This window comes from Gobio gobio (genome assembly GCF_949357685.1).
Source record: "Gobio gobio genome assembly, chromosome: 8".
NCBI classification, from domain to species: domain Eukaryota; kingdom Metazoa; phylum Chordata; class Actinopteri; order Cypriniformes; family Gobionidae; genus Gobio; species Gobio gobio.
Genome location: NC_137114.1, coordinates 25,624,303 through 25,645,933, shown reverse-complemented (window position 1 = coordinate 25,645,933; position 21,631 = coordinate 25,624,303). Strand labels below are relative to the sequence as shown.

The 21,631-nt window shown below is 38.7% G+C and overlaps 1 protein-coding gene across 1 annotated transcript in view; it reads right to left on the bottom strand.

Moving 5' to 3' along the window:
• Window positions 1–15,340, bottom strand: part of frem2b (FRAS1 related extracellular matrix 2b) — a 137,588-nt gene extending 122,248 nt beyond the window's left edge. The window contains exons 1-2 of the mRNA XM_079823951.1: window positions 10,414–15,340; window positions 8,007–8,096 (exon numbers count right to left, since the gene is read on the bottom strand). Of these exons, the coding sequence (XP_079680077.1) occupies window positions 8,007–8,096; window positions 10,414–14,986 (4,663 nt within the window). The 5' untranslated portion in view covers window positions 14,987–15,340. The remainder of the gene's footprint in view (window positions 1–8,006; window positions 8,097–10,413) is intronic.
• Window positions 15,341–21,631: the final 6,291 nt, after the last annotated feature.

Sequence of the window (21,631 nt, the reverse complement as noted above, 5' to 3'; positions counted from 1 at the left end):
CCCTGTTCTTATAATCAAATAAACATGAAAAGTTGTAGTCTTATTTCAAGAGAGAAAGAAAGAAAGAAAGAAAGAAAGAAAGAAAGAAAGAAAGAAAGAAAGAAAGAAAGAAAGAAAGAAAGAAAGAAAGAAAGAAAGAAAGAAAGAAAGAAAGAAAGAAAGAAAGAAAAGACAGGAATTGAAAACAAAGAGCAAGGTGCAGGCGGGAATCTGTCAGTGGGGACGTCTCCTCCGCTGACTGACTGAGTGGATTAGAGGTTGGAGGCAGACAGCTTCTCTAAAGCTCCACAAACAACCCACAGGCAGTGCTAGAACTTGTGTGTGCTCAGGTAAGCTCAATTTACCAGGGCGGAGGAGAAGAATCATAGGCAAAAAATGAAAGGGAGGGGTTAAAGTGGCTACACAGAACAATTAAGTGAACAAACATGGCAAAAAGTGGCCCCCAGGCCTCCTTGTCCATCTACTAAACGGAAACCAGACAACGTATCTTCATCCACACAGTCTCTGTAGCTTGACCACTGCCAAAGCGAATCTTTAGTGAGAAAGGTGAGGGAGTTTGCTGGGTTCAGACAAAGAAAAGCACAAGTATCCACTCTCTGTTAATCTCCATTCAGCAACCTGACAGGTCTCACAAATAACAATTATTGCCCCTTTCGTCTCCTATTCCACAGTTTATCCTTCCATTTTCCAAGCCCAGCCGCTTCCTTTATTCAAAGAAATGCAAAAAAAATGTGGTAAAGAATGTCGTGCCTATTAAAAGAGTATTATTTCTCAAAAGTTAGGAAACCAGGCTTTTGTAGTTTACCTTAAGAAGGTTAAATGAGCGTGAGACAAACTTTTGTTAAAACTTAGCTGAGAATTTTCATGAAATGCCTTCAAGTAAATGCTATTTGAGCATGTATTTTGCAACATGACAAGTAATATTCATCTGTTCATTGTTGAATAGTGTTCAGTCTAAAACTGTAAACAACATGGAATTGAACAAGGCAGAACAGTGCTTCTCAAACTTTTTAAGTCAAGTATTTTTGATTAAGAACCACCTAGTCACAATGTTCTTTCTATTTGTTTCTGCATTGAGGACTGTCAGATAGTATTTCTGTAGTTAAAGGAACACGCCGACTTTTTGGGACTTTAGCTTATTCACTGTATCCCCCAGAGTTAGATAAGTCCATACATACCATTCTCATTTCCGTGCGTGCCATAACTCTGTCTGACAAACTCACCGCTAACCTAGCTTAGCAAAAAGACTGGAGGTAAACCATAGACAGTAAAAGAAATGGACACAGCGACCCCATAGACTTCAACGGAGAAAATTGAAGTCAGTTAGAAGCACTCGCTTCCTGATGGCTGAGCATACTGCGCAGCCTCAGACTGAGTTTGACGACATAGATGTGACGTGATCAGCCTGTCTGACAGTTGTAAGCCTTCTAGTAGTTGTGCAAAGTGAAATCTGAATCACCGAATCTTGTAGAGACAGAGAGGGTGAGCAGGAGCAACTTTTGATGAATTAAGCAGGATTTGCGACATCTCTATCGCCGTTTATGCCTCCACGTTCCCCCGATTGCCTCATAGACAGTAAAAGATTGCCTGCGAGCTTCTCCTCGGGTCTATACGGTACAGCGTGACGGAGTCGCGTGGTTATGACGCAATCGTTAGCCTACTTTTTACAAAAACGGCTTCTACGGGGCGATAGTGTAAGATACAAGGTAATGGAGCATTTTATACATTGTCGTGTTTGTTTAGAAATAAACAATGGACAAATGGAGTCTTTAAACGCCTCAGATGTAAAGATATTCGCTGTCAAAGTGAGGCCAAAATGAATGGGAGTCAATGGGATGCTAACAGCAGGTGATGGCTTGGTTAGCAATGGCTGTCCCTATGGAAGGTACGCTTTCCGGGGGCTGGATTACCCCCTTGAGGTAAACGGCTCCAGCTAGCCTACTGCTCAATAAGTGACAAAATAACGCCAACCTTTTCCTATTTACATGTTGTGATGTGTATAGTTACATCGTGTACTAAGAAAAAAACTAAGAATGATTTTCTAGACCGATATGGCTAGGGACTATTCTCTCATTCCTGCGTAGTGATCAAGGAACTTTGCTGGCAATGTAACCACCTTCCCAAATACTAAGAATTGGAATCATCCAAAAACCATCATCAGCTTTGGTTCCTTTAGTAACCACCTGCTGAGATGTGTGTCAAAGTTTGTAAACTTAATAATCCTTTGGGAGACCAATTATATTAATCACTGGGAACATGAGCCAAACTGAAGAATCTGCCAGCAAATATAAGCATCATTTTGAAGGGCAATTCCAACTCCTCTCATAATAGGATGTTAATTAATTACTTGCACTAGACGTAATTTGGCCTCCATTAGAATAGGAGAAGGGCAAAAGTTATTGGCTACAAATACATTTGAACAACAATTAAAATACAATTTTACCCAAAGCAAATGCTGATAATATGTAAGCATACTGTATGATTCAACAAGAAAGACATTTCATTCAGTTCACTCAATGAATAACAGACTTGATGTATGTATACATCAGGAGTACTTGATATGGCATGTTTTACTGTGATCTTTTGACCCAAATTCCCTGTATGTGCAACTTATTTGGCTAATAGACATGAAATCTGATTATGATTCTGAAAGCAAGCCTTTAAAAAAGTTGACTGAGAATACTGATGTTTTTTTTTTCTCACTACGAATTTCCCAACAGCTCAAGCCTGCGATTAAAATATATTTATCTGAGAAGACAGATACACTTGTAAACACAGCAATGCCTTATAAAACAAACTGCTTAATCTGACCACACATCTATTAGCACTTTCTCGACTTCATTCAGCTTAGCCTAAATAAACCCTATATGAACACATAATCTCTACAAGCAACAAAAATGCCCTATTTTACAACCTGTATGAGCTGTATTGCAGCTCACTCACCTTCTGTTGCATTAAGATAAAGAATAAACAGCTCTTTGGATTCATCTCCATTTTTTTTCTCTTACTATACAAACACAACATGCAGAGTGATTTTGGCTGCTGGAACATGACAGGATACAGCTGTATCTGAGCACTCACAATCCAGTGTGGTTGCCTGATACACAGCCTCTGAAACAGCCGCAGGGAGTACCTGGGGAATTTAGTGTGGCTGCCACAGTGGCTCCCATGCCTACAAATAGCATCCTGGCGGCCTTGCTATCAATGAGCAAGTATTAGAGTTTCATAAGCACACAATTCACAAATTAAATTCTCAAAACTGACCCCAGGTCAGGTTGAATATCTAATCACAAACCATGCACCTGAATATGTATGCTTTAACTGCTACACAGTATGAAAAGAGCCTCAAAATGATTCAAATGAGTAGGGAATAGGGATACAGATAATGACTTACACTAATGAATGGTTAATGAAAAAAGTCCACTATTTCCACTATAGGTGAGAAAACTGAAGCAAAGTCCTAGGCTGGATTTGGAGATTTGAAGCCCTTGACATGTCTTTTTGCTCAGTGGTTCACCCGGCGGATACAATTTTAACTTGTGAGGCACTCTCTCATGGGGAGGAACATGAGTAACTCGCCATAAGCAAATTTTAATGTGTATTTTAACTGCACAAGGGTCCAGGGGAGGCTCTAGATCTTATCAAGTCCATTTCACAGACGTTTCATGATGAGGGTGAAGACCAATTTTATACATTTAAGGTGTAAACCATGATAGGGAGCTGCACAGTGCACATATCTAATGCATGCTAAAAGTAGGCCTACACTAAGTTGTACCATCATTTCCAACACAACTAACAATTTTGCCACTAAGACACAAAGTTAGTTTACGTGTTTGCCAAGGAGACAACATATAATATATATAATATATATATAAGAGGGGGGGGGGGGGGGTGTCACTAATTTGATACTACAGTATGATACATAAATGCACACAATATGATGTTATGTAAGTACACTACCGTTCAAAAGTTTGGGGTCAGTACGAATTTTTTTTTACTTTTTTTTTTTTTATTGATCATTAAATTGATCAGACGTGACATTACAGTTTTTCTCCATTGGTTTGGCTCATTTCTTGAAACAGAAATTACATTCTCAAAACAACATGGACAAATCTCCAAACCACTTGGCAATTGTTCACCACAGAATAGCATTTCTCATTAATTTCATCAAATTGCAAATGTCTAAGTACATGTCTCAATGTCTCAGTACATCTTTGCAAATGATTTAGTACAGGTAGCCTACATTTAGCACAGTTTGCAAGTGAATAGATCTTGTTGATCTAAACTGATTGTTTGATTCTTAGTCTAATGGTCGTTTGCTCCAAAACGTATCAGCGTCATTTCATTGTATAAGTCATCACATGCACAATAGTCTGTTCAATTGTCAAAATTAGTCAAGAACATAATACCATAAATACCATATATGAATCCCTTGGAACATTTGATAAATTTATTACAGCAATTGACAGCCAGGTGAAACTAGAACTTGACTAACAAAGGAGTACTTTCTCACATCTCAGATGACCAATCAAACAGTATGTTTAGTTACCTGACAGGTGCTGTCCATGACTGTGAATGCTGCCAAACATATATGTAAAGAGCTTGACCATGCAGGACCAGTACAATTTCTGAACATGGAGGCACCTGGCCAAGTAAATGAACAAGGGCAACTGCCTGCTCGAGGAAGAGTGAGGATGAGAGGGGGAGCCCGTGGAGGAAGAGGGGTAGAGAGGGGAAGGGGGTAGAGAGGGGTAGAGAGGAGAAGGGGGGATGAGAGGGGTAGAGAGGAGAAGGGGGGATGAGAGGGGTAGAGAGGAGAAGGGGGGATGAGAGGGGTAGAGAGGGGAAGAGAGGGGAAGGGAGTAGAGAGGGGTAGAGAGGGGTAAAGAGGGGAAGGGGTAGAGAGGGGTAGAAAGGGGAAGGGGTAGAGAGGGGAAGTGAGGGGTAGAGAGGGGAAGGGGTAGAGAGGGGAAGTGAGGGTAGAGAGGGGAAGAGAGGGGTATAGAGGGGGAGGGGAAGAGAGGGGTAGGAAGAGGTAGACCTGGAGTAGGATGTGGCCAAAGAAGACGGGGACCAAATTTATCAGATGCGATTCTACTGAGTACCCATGGGTTGACATTGAGAGGCTGGACAGAGACTTCAGCCCAACCTCAGCAGATATAAAAAACAAAACTTTGAAAATGCATGAATGAATCGAATGATTTTACAAATGTGGAGAGAAATAAATATTTTCATCAATATGCAGTACTGGTCTTGTGTGTACTGTTTGGTCATTATATTCATATACTTTACTCTAACAATTTCTCTGAAAAAAAAAATCAAACCCAGATTATATCATTAGAAAAGTAGAAATTTTACAATATTACAAGTGTTTACAGTAAGATTGAGAACAGCAGCGTGTGGATGGCCAGGAGGGTGAGGACGGTCATTTTCATTGTTTTTTGTTTGTGTGTTATATTACAGTATATTATGCTGTATAAATTTTCTTTTTACTCTGATGTATGGAAGTTACTTTATGTGTGTGAATGATAATGGTTACAATTTCCTTGTCAGTATGAGTGCAATGTGTGATGTCAAACCTTGGAGGCTACTCCTACCCTACCTGAAAGGTGGACATGAGGGATATTTCAATGGTCCTCTGCCATAGTGACAAAACATCTAAACATTTTGACTTGCAGTGTTTACACAATGCCAAAGGGACAAAGCGTTTTGGGGGCACTGACTGTTTAAATGAGAAGGAAATTTTGTTTTGACACATGAGTGAACTGTTTTGGGAGAGTTATGAGCTTTTGCAGGTGAACCATGGTGTTCTGCCGAACCATCCACGTTACTTTGGCAAAAGCACCAAGAGTGTTGAGAACGTCCGGTCTGTTTCAAGAAATGAGCCAAAGCAATGAGAAGGATCTTTGCCATTTTGGTGGCACTGACTATTTATATGGGAAAGGAATTTAGTTCTGAAGCATGAGTGAACAGTTTTGGGAGAGATATTAGCTTTTGCACATGAGCTATAGTGTTGTGCTGAACTGTAAGACTGTTTTGCCAAATGATCTTACAATTTTGAGAATGTAATTTCTGTTTCAAGAAATGAGCCAAACCAACGGAGAAAAACTGTAATACATTTTAATACATTTATGCTAAAAAATAAATATCAATTTGAAATAAATGTTGCTTTGAACGTTTTAGTTATCAAAGAACCCAGAAAGAAATGTATTAGTTTCCTCAAAAAAGTAAGCAGCACAACTGTTAGTAACATTACATTTTTGATTAAAGAAATGAAATGACTTTTATATGACTTATATAAAATAATTTTACCAATCACAAACATTTGAATGGTAGTAGTTTATGTATATCTTAAATGTATCCTAAATGCACACACAACGATAAATATTAGGTGTATTTAAGATGCACTTAGCATACACAGTTATGAAATTAAAGCTAGGGTAGGAAATGTTTTTCATATTTTTCAATGTTTACATTTGTGAATACACTTTTGAGATGAGATTATGTTTCAGAGTTTATACAGTGTAAATTCCAAGTAAACGATGTAAATTCCACTGGGCACAGTGGTAATAAATGAAGAAGCACACAATTCCTCGTAATCTTTTGACAAGCAGTAAAATGAAAGGAGAAAACTTCATTTAGAAAATAAACAGCCATAAGACACAATGAGGGCATCTAGTGCCCTTTCTGAACGGAGTGCATGACAACATTCTGCAGAATCCCATTGTATAATTGCCAAACTTCAGAAGACACGCACACCTCGTGCCAACTTCTGTTAAACACAGGCTCTTTGTGCCAGTCAATTGACTCAGCAAATGAATAATCTAATTAGCATGCACACAGAACAACAGCAGAGAATGTCAAATTCATAAAAAAACTAGTCGGTCTTCATCTTTTTGCTTTTATGATACAAAGCAAAAGATTAACAAATTAACCTACTCAGGAAGAGTTCAAACTCATACTGCAGATCCAAAGTAAACCATGCGAAACGCAAAACGCTCTTTAAATATTAAAATATCTACATTTCCCAAACAGAACCATGCAAAATGATGTTGGTTTTCACCAAATGATTCCACTGTGGCGACAGAATATTAGAAGTGGGTGGTGAGAACATTTCTTCATATTCATGGGAAAAGGAGAAATTACGCCATCACAATACAGCATGTTTCTTTAAAGCCATGGCAAAGGAGAACAATGAACAGGCTGTCAGGAGGGTTTCGAAACGTAAAGCATCCTCAAAAGCCCACTAAAACAAGCAATCTGCATTTGCATATGTAAAAGCAGAAGCCTTTAATGTTTTCGAGGGCTGTGGGCTGTGTGTACGAAAATGAATAAAGGAAGACAGGTAGGACCATACATTTACAAGAAAATCAAATAATGAAGGCATGGATGATCTTTGTGAAAATGTATCTAATCAATCAGAGTTTCAAACAAAACTATCATAAAACTTACTCAGCATTACCTAATTAGCCTGACAATGGCAGTCATTAAGACAGACAATCATCCTTCTCAAATGATATTATGGTGGCTAAATATAGACTAAAGCTTTCATCACACAAGTGATCTTCAAAGTGGAACACTTGTTTCTAACATATCAGCTCAAATTGTATTTGGCAGTCAAGCAATAAGTCCTTAATTGCATTCTGGAACTTCTACCTTACTGGGTACTAAGTGCACTTGGTGGGTTTATAATTGGACAGTTTCATTCAACCCATGAGTGAGAGACTGAGACTGAAATCGTTTAATAATAAATTAATAAAACCCAACCAAAGCTGTATTAAAGCTTTCCAGCCCAATGTGCCAATGTGTCAATCAAAAGTCATCCCAGATAGAACTAACTCATACAGATTCTAGTTATTGCTCTTACAGTCACACCTTCACAAGCACTTGGTGACCACACAAAGAGATGAGATGATGCAGATAGGAATGCACACTTCTGTAATCCAACTTGTCATATTTTAAACATCCTGAGGCCAAAATAATAAATAATGTTTGAAATGGCTTACCATTGTCTTCAATGGAAAAGTGGAATGTGTCGCTTGTGGCATTGTCTCCATCTCGAAGCACGTAGCATACATGCATGTCATCAATGTCAGCTGAAGGAGGAAGCATTCAAACAGATAAGTAACTTTTTTATAACTATATTAAACGATATTAAACTAAGTTGTTAAGCAATAAACTATGCACTTTATTGCTTTATATGGATACTAGAGATAAAGATCCATTTTATTATGCATTTCAAACTTTTTTCTGAATCTATTCCAGTAATATATTTTTATGTTCACATACTCAAATGCAAACATTTCTATATATATAATTATATATATAGAAATGATATTATATTTCATAGGAAAATATATTATATTGCAATAAGGATTTTTTTTTTTAATCTTTAGTTGTACCTTAAGTATCTTTTCTACCATAAGGCAGGAGTTTTTAAGATTTGATGCCAAGGACCCCCAAATATGATCCCCATGAGAAAAATCACAAAGATATAAAGGTCGCTGAAATGTATTTTTTAAGACTAATTTGGACTGTTATATATATTTTAGTAACATGTGCTATTAAAAATGCCATTTATGTTGCCATTTACTTAATGGACTAATGTGTACTCTTAAGGTACTAATGCACTGCACACCCTTTAGGGGTAGAAAAGGCACATCTTTGCACATTTTTCTAAAAGTGTAGCCATCCCAAATGGCACACTTGATGTGAACTCCACAGGAGCTCTTACCTAACAGCCAACTACCCATGTGGCAAAGTATAGACTTTGAAAAGGTGAAAAGGACCACAAGGGTTCAGGGTTCCATTTAGGTGCGGGTCTACAGTATATGAACCAGGTTGAAAACCACTTTCAAATAAGGGCATTTTGCCCATCTGCTCCCTCACAGAGGCACCAGGCTGCATTATGTCTGTGATCCGTCTGCTGGGCGGTTTCATTTAGAGTGAAAAAAATATAAGGCAAAGGCACAAAAGCCATGGTACATCAATTCCCTTCTGAGTGAAAGGAGCACACAGAGCAGCAGGTATCCAGCTGGCACACATCTATTAATTTCTCCATCACCCTATCTTGTGCTCAAACTTTAGAGTGCATTCCATGTATGTGTTTTCTCTGAGAGGGTGTAACATCCACAGCACTAGCCTATCTTCAATATTTTATGTCAAAACATTTCTCTTCAAAGCGGTCCGCTCATAAAAATGTAAACCCATCATTTTCAAATGCCCACAAGGGAGCAGCAACTTTATTTACTGTCAGTAGTCCACACCAACAGCCCCTACCCCCAACTGTGCTAAATTCCCTTGAAATATTCAAAGAGAATCCTCAAAAAGGAGCTTATTTAGAAAGGGGAAGCACAGTGGCAAGTTGAGCATGTCCCCTGCTAGTTTTGACATTTACAACTTTGTACAACTATACTAAAGCTTTCCTGATATGCCTGAAAGCTCAGAAAGCCCTTTTTGTAACTCTATGACTTGTGTAACACGGTTGTGTAACTGTTTGCTTTGTACTATCTATTGGTAAAAAGAGACTTGTTAATTATTGTTCTTAATCAATGCCAAAAACTTCTTACAACAGATACTGATGCCCTTCTTTTTTGGCAATGTGTGCACTTTTCCAGATTCCAGCTTTGTAAGGACAATCATCCCTCATAACGCTGTTCAGAATATTATAAGACAGTATACAGTATAACAATTCACCCAACAAAAAATGGTCATCATTTATTTACCCTCCTATCCAGGCTGCTCTTCTCCATATAATAAAAATAAAGAAACTTTAGGCTGTCAAGCTCCAAAATGGAAAAGGTGCCAGAACTTTTTTTTTTTTTAATCCTCTGCAATCTGCAGTAGCTCTCAAATCAAACTCAAACCATTGACGTCAATGTTGTTTGGTCATGAGACAATCCAAAGCGCTGATTTTTCTCATCCATAAAGACTTGCTCACAAAGTAAGGGTTTATTTTTTGGGGGGAAAGCTGCTTAAATTTGAGTCTGCTTCTACTATTTGTATGATAATTTTACTGTGCATTTTTGTAATTTAGTGGGCATTTATCTTCTGGTCAAGCTGAAAGACAAACAACTTTGTCTGGTTTAAGTTTGTTTTTTGTTTTTTTTTCATGAAGGGGTTTACAGACTCATTCCCGATTCACTTTTATTATATGGAAATGAGCAGCCAAGACATCCTTCAAAAAGTTCACCTTTTTTGTTGCGTGGAAGAAAGAAAGTCTTTCGGGTCTGGGATGACATGAGGGTAAATAAATGATCAGAGCATTTTCATTTTTGCATGATCTCTTTAATATAGTATTCTCACATTTATGTTAATCCGGTATTCTCTCACATACTATTCTGAAGCATTAATCTACCATTAATTTTTTTATTAATATAACATATTGCATTAAATTAACATCACAAAACTTACCTTGGGTGAATGTGGTGATGGTCGCATTGCCTTTTCCCATGTTAATGAGATAGCCATGTTCAGCACCCAAAGTAATTTTAAAAGTCACTGCTCCTTGAGGGCTGTCTCTGTCCACTGCCTTTAATGTTTTACTAGTGATTAGGAATCCAAGGTGACCAGTAGGGATAATTCTTAAGGTTGTACCACCCTTATTAGTCACAACCTGCGGGATTCCGTTGTCCACCGAAAAAATTGTGATTTTCATCATCTGGGGTTTGCGAGTTGCATAAACGGTGTCAGGGAACACGTAAAAGTCTGTGTGAGTTCCGTCAGTGACAGTAAATGAGAAGCTGTCGGAAGAAGACTCAGTTCCATCGTGCTTGTAGCGGATCATGTTTTCATTAAGGTCCTGCTTGGTGAAGGAAGTGACAGGTCGGGTGTTGTTAAACAGCAACTTGCCATGGACAGGCACCTGGGTGATCGTGAACTTTAGAAGATGGTCGACTGTATCACGGTCCTCCACCGTCAGCTCAAAAGGAGTGATTAGCTTATTTTCGCCTTCATTAACAACCAGTCCGTGAATGGTGACCACAGGCTTTTTGTTGTCCACATCTGTAATGGACACACGAAAGGTGCGGAACACAGGGTTGTAACCATCAGTCACCTCAAATTCGAAGCTGTCCATCTTCACCTCATCATCAGCAGTGTGGATGTAGTATATTTTATTCCCAGCTAGTTGAAGCTGAGTGAACGAACTAATGGGCATCCCTGGTATATCAGTGCACTCTAAGTGTCCTCGTATAGGGGCACGAGTGATGGTGAACACCAAATGCTCATCAGGGCTGTTATGATCACTGGTGCTGAGCAGATCTGTGGTTAGAGTCACCCTTCCTCCTTCTTTCAGAGAAACACCTTTGCTGATTACATCAGGGAACACCATGTCTATTCCACCAACAGTTACGTAGAAGTACCTGTCAATCAAGGGGTTAATGCCATCAGTAACATCAAATTTGATAAGGTCACGGACTCCCTCTTGTCCATTGTGAATGTACATGATCAAATCTTGGTCGATCTCATTTTGTGTGAAGTTCATTCCAACGGTTATGTTTTCTAGTGTCCCAAATGGTGTTCGCTTTTGTAAAAACCCCTGATTTGGGCCATAACGGATGATGTAGGTCAGAATGCTGTCTTCCGTATCCAGATCAGTTGCTTTTAATACTTTATTGTGGATTATTTTCACCTCTCCTATCTCTATTTCAAGGCCATCATTAATCGCCATCCTTGGCGTTTCATCGTCAACTAAAATGACCATAATCATGACGGTTTTCTCCACTGTGAATTTGCCATCAGTAAGAAGAACTTCGAAACTATCCTCTGTGTTTTCTGAATCATCATGCTCGTAGACAATACTTGAAGCCTCTCGTATCTGATCAAGAGTGAAGTTTGTGACAGGAATAGTGCCTGAGGTTAGCTGGTTGAGGATATATCCATGTTTCGGAGGTTTTGAAATAATAAAAGTGAGCTCATTCGCTGGAACATCAGCATCAGCGCCATTTAATATTGGAGTGTCAATCACAATGTTCATGCCTTCCATCACAACAAACTCTCTCATATGGATCTCTGGCTTTTCATCATTGGATGGGATTATCACGATTGGAAAAAAGTGTCTCTCTGAAAAATTTATCCCATCTGAACACCTGAAAGTAAACCTATCCTCAACTGGCTCGACGCCTTTATGAATACTTTGCACATAATAAATGTGGTTTTCCCGAATGTCTTTGATGGTGAAAGCACTAATTGCGATCCCTGATCTGGATTTCTCAGAGCCTGGTGCAGGGGAGATGTTTTCGACGTATCCTGAGGTGGGCTGCACAATAATTGTGCAAAGAAGGTCATCATTAGGGGTGTCAATGTCATTAGCACTAATATGCGAAATTTCGATAACGTTTTTCTCACCCTCCACGACAACGAATTGGGGGCCCACGAAGACCTCCGGGGCCTGACTATCCAACGGCAGAATGGTGACCTGCACACGAACCCCTTTGATTTTATTTCCCCCAACTGTCCATTCATCAGACATATCAGTGAGCGTCAGATTGAAGAAGTCGTGTTTTGTTGCCAAGCCAATTTCTCCAGTGCTATGTGTATATAGTACCAATCCACTAATGATGTCTGCTTGAGTGAACCTATTGGATGGCACACCATTCACTAATATTTCACCAAACACAGGGGGATCCTCTACGATAAAGGTCAACCTGAGGTCATCAGTGTCCTCGTCTCGACCCTGAATGACATTGGTGGTGATCTCTGTCGCTCCGTTCTCCAAAACGTCTATGTAGGAACCAATAGTGCCCTCTGGAAGACTGATGATCGGTGCTTCGTCATCAATAGGCTTCACATTGATTCTGACTGTGATTGTGACAATGTGGACACCATCGCTGACATCAAGCTGAAAGAAATCGCTGGTCGACTCATCACCATTATGAATGTAAGATATTCTGCCATTAGATATATCGTCCAAATTGAACGAATTCCCTTTAGTCATATCAGTGAATGTGTACTTAACCTGACCATGCTTTGGAGGCTGGATGATTGTAAACAGAATCTGTGAGCTGTCCGTGTCTGCATCTGTGGTGTCCAGCTCAGCGCGTGTGATGACGTGCACCCCTCGTTCTTGCACGGTAAAGCCTGTGTTTGTGATCTGAGGAGGCTTGTTGTCAACAGGCTGTAAAAATATAGTGAAAACTCCATTGGCGCTGTTTCCCGCCATATCCTCAACTTTGTAATGGAACTGCACCACATGTGGAGTTATTCCGAGCTCTAAATCAGGAGGCTTGTAGGCTATCTTGTGATGGTTTATCTGTGCCTGGGTGAACTCGTTTACCTCTGAGTTTGGACTCTCAGTTAGAACGATGCTTCCCAGAATGCCAGGGCTGTTTTCATCTGTGTCAGTGGGTGGCTGGGTAATTGTGTACTTCAGGTCCCTGTCTTCCGAGTCCAAGTCTGTGTAGCGCAAGAATTTCTTTCGAAAATAGGTGAGATGGTACTCATGAACGGTCACTTGCAGAGTGGTCCCGGGGTACAACTCTGGGGGAATATCATCAATGGGGAGAACTTTGATGATGAAAGTGTTCTCACCTGAATGGTTCGGTGGGTCATTGTCATCTTGCACACGGAAAACAAACTGATCCATGATGGTTTTTGTATTATGTGGTCCGATATGTCTGTAAAACAGCTTTCCTTCTGTGATGTCATGCTGGAACCACTCGGTCACTACTTTCTCATACATCTCGTCCTCAGCATTGAACCTCCATGTGGATGGATCCTCTGGTGCATCTGACTGACGAAGTATCACTTCTCCGATATTAGAGTAGGGAGGCACCATAATGAATTTAATAGTTGAATCCTCAGAGTCTATATCTGCCGCACTAAGCATTAAAGGAGAAATGGGCACCATTTGGTTTTTAAGCAAAACTAAACCTGTGTTGGCATTGATTATGGGAGGTTCATCATCAGTTGGAACCACTGTAATGGGAAATAGAAACTCAACTTCATTTTTGCCATCAGTCATTCTGAATATTATATTATCGCTGTACGTATCGCTGCCATCATGCTGGTAGATGACGCTACCTACATCAAGATCTGCTGGGGTGAAAAATTTTCGCTTGGACCCCAGAACTGTGAGCTCGCCGTGGCGGAGCCCATTAATAACTGCGATTTGGACATTGTCTAAATTGTCCTCGTCACTAATTTGTAGGTTTTGTGAGCTGGACAGTGGCCTGGACTGACCCTCATAAAGCAATTGACCAGTGTTACGGGTCACAACCGGTGCTAGAGTGTTCATGGGCTTAACCACTATCATAAACGCAAAAGGGTCTGATATAGCCCCCTCAGTGTCTACAACTTCAAATTCAATTTGGAAAATTCTCTCTGCATCTGAATCAACAGAGGGAGGCTTGTAGGCTATTTTAAGATCTTTCAGGTCTGCTTGATAAAAAGACGTGATGGGCAAATTCCTGTCATCTGTGCTTACAATGTAGCCCTCCTCAAAGGACAGCGGGGAAGTGATGTTAAAGATTAAATCATCATGATTAGATTCCACATCCTCAGCAGCAAGCATATCGTGGGTTATAGCTGTCATTACGAACTGGTCGACTTCCATCATCATCATTGCTACAAAACTCGGTTTAGGAGCTGTGTTTTCCTCGCCCTCTTTTATAAGCACCACAATTTGGAAAAACTCTTGCTTCAGTACATTCGCTTCTTTGTCTTGTAACTCTAAATACATGGGAATATAATCTCGGTTTGGAGAGCGATGTGCAAAAGTGTGCTGATAGCGGATGTCCAGTCTGACAAATTCATCACAGTTCACTGGTTTCCCTAATTTTCCGTTATCAACCAGCTTTCCATACCTGGGTAATGAGCTGCCACTGGCCAGAGATGTAACTTTACACAAATGTGCATTTCTATCATAAGTAAACTCCAGGATTTTCTTATCAATGGGATTACTCATTCCAAGCAGTTTCTCTACAACGACAGGCATGTGTTTGGTGAGAATCTCAAGCTGAGTGAAAATCACCTCCACTTCCATCATAAAGGGAATGATAACTGTGTCGGTCTGAGTGTCATATCTGAGCTGAAGTCTTACTCTGTCTTTTGAGGGGCTCCTGGATCCAAAATGCGAGTACTTTACATCATTGGGACCAAATTCACAAGGAAACTTTTTCGGGGACAGCTGTCCCGGTCTCTGTGACAGTGGGTCATTCTCCAGAACTGTTACGGTGCACTTGTCTCCGGGCTGAACTTGGATAACCAGATCATTGATTGGATCAATATAAACAGATCTGCCGAAGGGAACCCGTATTCCATTATTGGCCACAAGGATAGCATCCTCTGAAAGTTCAGATCTTAAACCGTAGGTTAATCCCAAACTCTCAAATCCCTGTGTAGATGCATCGCGAATCAAAGTCAATATAAAGAGAAACAAGTGCACATGACACGCTCTACGTTGCCGCTGCTCTGTTATACTCCAAGCCATTTGTAATATGAGCCAGAATTAATACTGCACGTTCGGCACAATCCGTGGCAAGATGATAAAGTGGGAAAAGTTAAAGCGCACAATAGAAAAATCTCCCATTCGCATCCGCGCAAAGGTGCATCATTCTCCCTGAGCAGCTCGCTCTCTGAATAAACTTCATGGCTCGCGGAGCCGTGCGAGGGAAAACACATCCCACTCTCACGCTATTGGAGGAACTTTACGATGGAATTCGCTTGAAAAGCTCTGATTGGTCGCACACACTGTCACACAAAGGCAAGCGGGGACAGATCGGCATGTATTCAGAAGGTATGACTTGTTGTGGCGTATTATGGCAAGCCGTTTTAGCATTCCTTCATTTAAGCCAGTATATATTTGTATTGTTGCCTACAATAAGTTTTTCACCTGGGTTCATTTAGAGCACTATACCACTATAGAATCCCATGGCCTCCTGTCCAAATCTGAAAATCTGAATTAAATAAAGTGTAAGGCCCATTCTTAATGTATAGATTTGAATCCTGTGCTAAAGGTTTGAAATGAAATAACAATTACATGAAATCAAGCACTTATGAATATATTCTTTATTTTAATTGTAACAGCCTATAATTGTAAACGTTAGGCCTATATTGTTTATTCTACAAAAAACTGAAAGAATAAAAACATTCAGTAACACATTTTACCACAGTGTAGTCTTCTGGACAGAAATGGGCACAGTCATTACTATTTGCACTGGACAGGTACTCATATGTTGAAATAACATTGGTAACACTTTACAATAAGGTTTCATAAGGTTTCTTGATGTTCATTTCAACATTTATTAATAATTCGTTTTTAAATCAAAAGTTGTATTTGTTAACATTAGTTGATGCATTGACATGAACAAACAATGAACAACTATTTTTATTCACTAACACTAACAAATATTAATGAATGTTGTAAAAAATACACTGATGTAAACACATTGCTTCAATGAAAACACATGCATGTTAGTTAATGATGTTAACAAATAAGACCTTATTAGAAAATCCAGTAACACTTTATTTTACAGTGTCCTTATATGTTACATGTACTTACCATAGTAATAAAAGAAAATTATGCATAATTACATGCAACTAACCCTCAAACAAACCCTAATCCTACCCTTACCCTATAGTAAGTACATGTAGTTCATATTACTCAGTACATAATTACACTAACAATGACACCTTAAAATAAAGTGTAACCTATAATCCTTTTTATAAAATGTTACCATTTTAATTCTGGAACAATTGAAAGGTTTTTTAACTAACTAACTAAATAAATAAATAAATAAATAAATAAATAAATAACTAACTAACTAACTAACTAACTAACTAACTAACTAACTAACTAACTAACTAACTAACTAAATAAATAAATAAATAAATAAATAAATACCTGGTGCTCTTCATTTTGAGGCAATGCAGTTTGCTTTGGCAGGCAATGACAAATAGTGTGAAAAATAGTCAGAAAGCAGAAAACAAATGATGTAAGATGATGTAAAGACTTTTTCATGATGATGTAAAGACTTTTTCATTTCTATAACGCACTAATATATAGCTGCTGTGCATTGTGCCAGCTCTCTCTGGTGGTGAAAAATAAAATCATGAACTTCATTGTGTTCTTCACTGAGTATCTACACTTATTGTAACAGTTTTGTTTCTGTTCTTTGCAATATAGTTAGTTGAGGTGAATGAGTTTTAATCTAACATTGCTCTATTGGAAAGCAAAGACACCCGATTGATTTAATACAAAATAAATATTTCCACATATCATTTAAATATATTTGGTCTGAATACATGAAGATATTCAGCAGCCTTTATATTTTAAGAATGGGGTCTCTCATATTTGCCTTAGCATTAAAAAACATGTAAAGAAAACCCTGTGGTGATATATTCTGTGAATCAAATATTGTATTGTTCTACTCCAGCTATGATACCCTCTAAATAAGACTCTAAATCAGGCATGTCAGTTATTTAGGTCAAATGTTCCTTGGGACCATAGCTCTATTTCACACATGCGATGGGTTTTATTGACTGATAAGACGTGCACATCTTTCTGTGCAGCTGCCAAAGGATGTGAGAGAACAAAGCAGGTGTTGGAGAGAGAGGAAGACAAGAGAACATACTCAACAGCGGCCTTAAACCATATCTTTATATTTTATTCAATCAATGTGATACAGTTTGTAATACAGTAATGCTTGCATGGTGAATTATATAGGTGTAATCACCATTTGAAGTGCTTAAACATACATCTAAGATGGTTTATTAATACTGCAGACACAAACCGATTTATATAAAATGTCGACATACACTTTTCAATTCATCCAACATAGGCTTGTGCAAAGTCAAATGAAAAATTCTGCAAAAAAACAAAAACAAAAAAAAACCTTAAGACCAATTTTATTTCTAAACATCCCTGCACACTTCTTATTGAAAATAGACACAGCTCCTATAGTAAATAGAAGTGTAATAAATGCTCCATACACACACACAAGTCACACAAACACAGCCAACTATTCTGGCATCCTGCTGTTTGGCTGATGTTTCCAGTAAGGCTTAAAATTATGCACATCACAGAGGAATTCAGCCCTGTCAACACCCCCAGTGTGAATCAGACACATCAGATTAGAGGTGTCTAGTGCTGATTTATGGACCTATTGCCCATTCTTGAGACATGAATGTTGAATAAATGTTTTGCCAATCATTATTATATTCGGGTCTTTAGCAACATGCATGGATCTCTATGTCGTGATAATATAAAACTCTCCTGATATAAAAAAAAAAAAGAAGGGAAAAAGAGTATATTTTGTTACCTTTTGGAGCTTGGAAGGGTTCATTTTGAGCAGATGTTTTATATCATCTCTGTCCTTGTCAGAGCTCATTTCCCAGTACATTCAGCACTTTTAGACTTTTTAATTTATATAACGCTCAAATATGCATTATAGCTCCTGTGCATTGTGCCAGCTCTCTCTGGTGGTGAAAAATAAAATCATGAATTTCATTGTGTTCTTCAAAAGGTACAGTTTTAACAAAACACATAATCTGTTCAAATCAAAAGAAGCCATAAACAAAAACAAAATTAAAGAAAAAATGTTTGACTAAACTCCTTGACTAAAAATGTTAATAAATAATATTCACCAGCAATACTTTCTTGCCACAAATCAGATATTCTACATTTTGATTTTCACACACAGATTTCAAGAATTAGCATATGAATCTCAACAATGGTGACATACTTAATGCTGTAATGCATGCTGGGAACCATGAGTTTTATGTACTATGGTTGCTTGAGTTGGAGCTAAACTCTGCAGGACATCAGCTCTCAGGACCGAACTTGCCTACCCCTGACTCAGGCCCTGTCCCAAATGGCACACTTCATGTGCACTTTCGGTCTTCGTTAAGTCCACAAGACCGTAGGGCAGGGATGGGTAATTCCTGTCCTCGAGGGCCACTATCCTGCAGAGTTTAGCGCCAACCCTGATAAAACTCACCTGCCTGTAGCCTTCTAGTAATCCTGAAGACATTGATTAGCTGGTTCAGGTGTGTTTGATTAGGATTGGAGCTAAACTCTGCAGGACAGTGGCCCTCAAGGACTGGAATTGCCTGCCCCTGCCGTAGGGTGTCCCATTTGTCATTATAGGTCTCAGAAGGGTGCTCGCGAGTGCCCCGTTTGCGGTCGAAATGCGCCCTCGATGCGCACTTCTGCCGAGCAGCGGACTTCTTCACGACAGTCAAAGCGGCGTTACGTCATGAAAGTGCGGGCTCGTAGGAAGACCGCAAGGGTTTAGGGTGCCATTTGGGACAGGGCCTTAGAGGTACAAAAATGTACCCTTAAGGGTACCACCCCAGTGACGGCCACTTTTTTGTACTCTTTTTTACCGCGAGTGTACCACTACACTTATTGTAACAGTTTTTTCTGTTCTTTGCAATATAGTTAGTTGAGGTGAATTAGTTTTAATCTAACATTGGAAAGAAAAGACCCCATTGATTTAATATAAAATCAATATTTTCCACATATTATTTTAATATATTTCGGCCAAATAAAAGCCAGTCATTCTGTTATCTTGAAAACAAGATTCAGAGCTAATTTCCCAGTACATTCAGCATCTGGCTCATATTCGCAATCTCAAACAAATTCTCAAAACTATCATTTTTTGATTGCTGACAGCTTCTTCGCCAAATCCATCAACTAATATTAGCTTGCGTTCAGTTCTTGCTCTGCAGTAAATTGTGGAGCCGTTTCAAGTTTTGCTGTTGACTCTTCCTATTCTTTTGTTTTCTGCCTGAGGTAAATAAGTGAAACATCACTTCATCATTGTGTATCAGACATTGCCACCTTGTGGAATAAATGTGTATTGCACTTATTCAGTCATCAAAGATTCAATTATTGTTGTGCAGAAAAAATATACTTACACTGTGACACACCTCGGGTCGTTAGTGACCCTATACAGTTTTTACCAAAAAATGAATGTGAAAACAGGCATTCTTTTATCATTTTATATATTTTTCTTATTATATTATTTACAATGAATTGAATGAGGAATAATAAGAAGGTTGATGTCTAACTTTAAAAACAAAATAATGTGGAGGAGGGGAGTGAATGGCATCCCGGGTCACTAAAGACCCAAGGTATGCGTAAGGATCTTAATTGTATATGGCACAATCTATACAAGACTTTATCTGGCATAGTGTTTTCTCACATGTGACTTGCAGGAAGAATGAAAAAGGTTTTCCAACTGTGACTTCAGGGAAATGGTCAAAGTGAAAGCTCTATGAGTGTTTATCATCGTCTTGCTGCTGCCCTGTATTTAACATAATGGTTATTTTGGTCTTATTGGATGTGTAGGAAGCTGCAGATGTTCTCAAATGATGAAAGACAGCAGTGAAATAGTCAGCAGTTAGAGCGTTATTTAGTCTGCCTATAGTTTCATGTGCATTCAAAACAGCTAATTTGATAATTTTTCATGAAATGCACTCTTAATCATGGCGATGAAGTCATGCAGAACAAGAAAATGTAAGAGACTGTGATACCTCCTACATCCTCTCGCATGAGCCCAGATTATTGTCATTACCTCAGTCTGATCCTACTCGACAATTACAGCATGAGCTCTCTACATCTTTATCTATAGAGTATAAACCCAGTATTACCTGGGCTCCATTCAAATCTAAAGCACTTCCTCTAGGGGACTTTCCACTTAGGATTTTATGTTCTCTTCGAGGCTTGATTTACGAATAGGCCTACCCCTTCCTTGCTATTATGAGTAACATGCTTTTGACACCAGACAGTAGCGGTTCATCATCTTTTTGCTGCATAGTTTTCCTGAACATTACATGGTTGTGTGCCCAGACTTGACGTGTTGGTTGATTGTTATTCAGGGCATTTGTTCCCTGAGGGGGTACTTACACCTGGTCACTTCATGCATTTAGATCAATTTTACTGCAATATGACTGGAAACGCACATAACATTTAGACTTCGCCACATAATACCAGTATGATTGTTTCTTTCTTTTTTTTAAGAAATATATACTTTTATTCAGCAAGGATGCATTACATTTATCAAAAGTGACATTAAAGACATTTACAATGTTTCAAAATACTTTTATTTCAAATAAATTATCTTCTTTTGAACTTTCTATTGATTAAAGAATCCTGAAAGAAAAATGTAGCTACCACAAAAATATTAAGCAGCGCTGCACAACTGTTTTCAACATTGATAATGACAATGTTTCTTGAGCAGAAAATCAGCATATTAAAATGATTTCTGAAGGATCATGTGACTTTTCCATCACTGGAATAGATTACATAAATTGCAGCATTGGTGAGCATAAGAGATCTTATTCAAATATATATATATAGCATATACACCGATTAGGCATAACATTATGACCACCGTCATAATATTGTGTTGGTCCCCCTTTTGCTGCAAAAACAATTTTAAGTTAATATTTGACTGTTTTAGTAGCCTATTTTAAACAGATGTAGCACGTAGCAGTTTGTTTTCTATAGGCTAGGGTTCATAAAATATTAAACCATGCAAACAGACTGCAACAAAGCAACTCGGATAACTCTAGCGCAATGCCTTTCATACATTTTTGGAGTTTCATCAAGCAAAAAAAAAAGATTAAAACTGACTGGGTTTACAGACCATTTTCAGCAATGCCATCATCTGCATCAGGTTCTGTC